General features: G+C 24.0%; 1 protein-coding gene across 1 annotated transcript; it reads left to right on the top strand.

The window, feature by feature from the left end:
* OCT59_029148 (uncharacterized protein) lies at window positions 1–1,754 on the top strand. The gene has a single exon (XM_025332262.2). The coding sequence runs from the start codon at window positions 24–26 to the stop codon at window positions 1,509–1,511; it is 1,488 nt and encodes a 495-aa protein (XP_025174571.1). The 5' UTR covers window positions 1–23; the 3' UTR covers window positions 1,512–1,754.
* The last annotated feature ends 983 nt before the right edge of the window (window positions 1,755–2,737 follow it).

Consider the following 2,737-nt stretch of genomic DNA (forward strand, 5'->3'; position numbering starts at 1 on the left):
AAAAAAATTCAGTAAAAAAAAAAATGTTACAACTATGCAATGACATAATTTTACTAATATTAGAAGAATTTCAAGATGATGTCAAATCATTATTTTCATGTCTTTTAGTCAATAAAACCTGGTGTGAAGCAACAGTACCAATTTTATGGAAGAATCCTTCTAAACAATTTTTACCAGCCGATGAATCATTAAAAATTCTATTTAATGTGATACTTTCACATTTATCTGAAGAATCAAGAAATAATGTGAAAAATCAAGGAATTGATCTTTTTATGGAAGAATTTGAATTTCGACGACCTTTATTTAATTATATTAGTTTTTGGAAACATTTAAATTTATATTTCTTAAAATATATGATAAGTAAAAATGTAACAAGAATTGAAATATCTAATAGATTTATTGTAGGTAATGAAGTATTGAAATTATTTATTAATAATGATACAAAATTTATTTCCCTTTCTATTCCAAAAATGAATTTTTTTCATATTTCAGGATCTGAAAATTGTTTTTCAAAACTTGAAAATTTTCATTGTGATAATAATATTGATAGTAAAATTTTAGAAAGATTGGCTATAGTAAATAAGTCAATTAAAAAATTGACTTTTGAGTGTAACAGTACCATTAATCATGGAATCGTTAAATTTGTTGAAGTTCAAAAAAATTTGAAAGAAATCAATCTTACCTCAACAAAAGGAAATGAAATATATCGTCAATCTCTTGAAGAATTATTAATCAAATGTGCTGATACTGTTCAACATTTAAAAATAAATTGGAATCCTGTCACTAAATTCCTTTCATATCTCGTAAATTTAGTTAGTTTAGAAATAATGAATTCTGTTGTTTGTTTTTTTAAAATAAATGAGAATCATTTGGAAAAAGTATCTTTACCACATTTAAAATTTTTAAAAGCAAAAAGTATTTCATCAAATATTTTAACAAATATTATTGAAAATACGAAAGGTTATCTTATTGAAATCACTATTCTTCATCAAACTGAAGATGATGGAAAACTTATTCAGAAAATTTATCAAAATTGTCCTAAACTTAATTATCTTAAATTATCATTATATAATAGTGATATTTCAGAATTTCAAAATTTGTTAAAGAGTTGTCAATTTTTAATTGGAATAGAAATTGTTGATGTTTCTGTTGAATGGAAAGAATTATTTGATGTATTAGCAAAACTTTCACCAATTAGTTTGTTTAAATTTAAATTTTCTGCTGAATATTTTATTTGGGAACATAAATTGGAATCTTTAAAATCATTTCTTGATACTTGGAAGGATAGACCTTCTATGTTATTACAAATAAGTATAACAGGATTAAGAGGATTTGCAAGTTGTAGAATTCCATGGCAACATCATCAACAAGAGCCACGGCAAAGATTAGAAGCATTATTACGAAGATATAGAACATATGGTGTAATTAAAAGATACGAAATTGGTGGTATTGATTTTGAAGATTTTGAATGGATCCAAAAAAGAACCCCGACTTATACTTTAATAGTTTAAAAATTTTATAAATTGGAAAATATATTTAGTCAGTATTAGTTTTTTTTTTGCCTGTTTTTCTTATATATATATATTTTCGGTTAAACATTTATTTAAGTAATATATTTTATAAATTTAGTTATAGTATAGTTATAACTAAATACGGTTTAAAACTTACATTCTTATTAATGTAAAGTAACGTAAATAAATATGTACATTGAGTCAAATGTTATACACAATAAATTTTTAGTTGTATTTTTTTTTTCATGATAGTAGGATAACTCAAGAATTATTATTTTTTTTTTCGCAATAGTGGGATACCGGTTGCATTTTTCGGTCGGGTTTGTTTATTTGATTTACCTGTTTTTTGTGTAATATATGAAATATGCGACCTTTTGACCCATAAAATTTTTAGGTTTTTCAACATGTTCTACCAATTGAATGGTTTATTTTGTATGTGAACGAAAAATGCATTGAACCGGACTACCTTTAGAAACTACACTATCAATGTTGTTATAGCGCGTTCAATTCATTCATTGGTTTGTTATGGTTGAACCTAGAAGTCCTAGCACTAGTTGACTCAGCCAGAAACCTTTAACAATAATCCTAAAAGCCTCCATTACGTCATTTGCAATAATTATTATTAAAAGAGCGTACCATTCTATAATTATCTACGAGTAATAGTATTATTTCTTTCTAAGTTCTTGTTACTGTAATCATACTTTCAAATGACTTTATATCATTATATTTTCAAAAAAAAGTATATCCTATTTGGTGAAATTATGGTTGAAGTATTCATACACTTTATATTGAAAAGAGCTAACAAAGTGTTAATCTATAAAATTTTATGATTCCAGAATTTTTCCAGTCAGCCATGGGTGAAGCAGATTTCTGGAATATTTTAATTTTACTCGCAATTACAAACTTTTTAACTTTTTGAATTTAAGTAATTAAAATCGACTATATAACTATATAAGGAAGATATACGATTCATACATTTTTAAAAAAGGCTCAATTATTTATTCTTTCCTTGAAATGTAATATTATTAAATCTACTAAATTGTTTAAACGATTTAAAATCATATTATTGCCAGTTTTTGTAGTAGATATTGTTTGTAAATAAATAAAATTATCAACAGGATAGTATAAACAAAATCATGAATTAATTAGTTTAATTTAAGGAATTTTTGATATAACAATATTGATTTTAATTAATGTTACAAATTTGAATATGATAATTCAAAAAA

This window comes from Rhizophagus irregularis, chromosome 9 (genome assembly GCF_026210795.1).
Source record: "Rhizophagus irregularis chromosome 9, complete sequence".
Taxonomy (NCBI): Eukaryota; Fungi; Glomeromycota; class Glomeromycetes; order Glomerales; family Glomeraceae; genus Rhizophagus; species Rhizophagus irregularis.

Bases quoted from the DNA above. Each gene is read 5' to 3' on its own strand.
- OCT59_029148 (XM_025332262.2), top strand. From the start codon at position 24: ATGTTACAACTATGCAATGACATAATTTTACTAATATTAGAAGAATTT.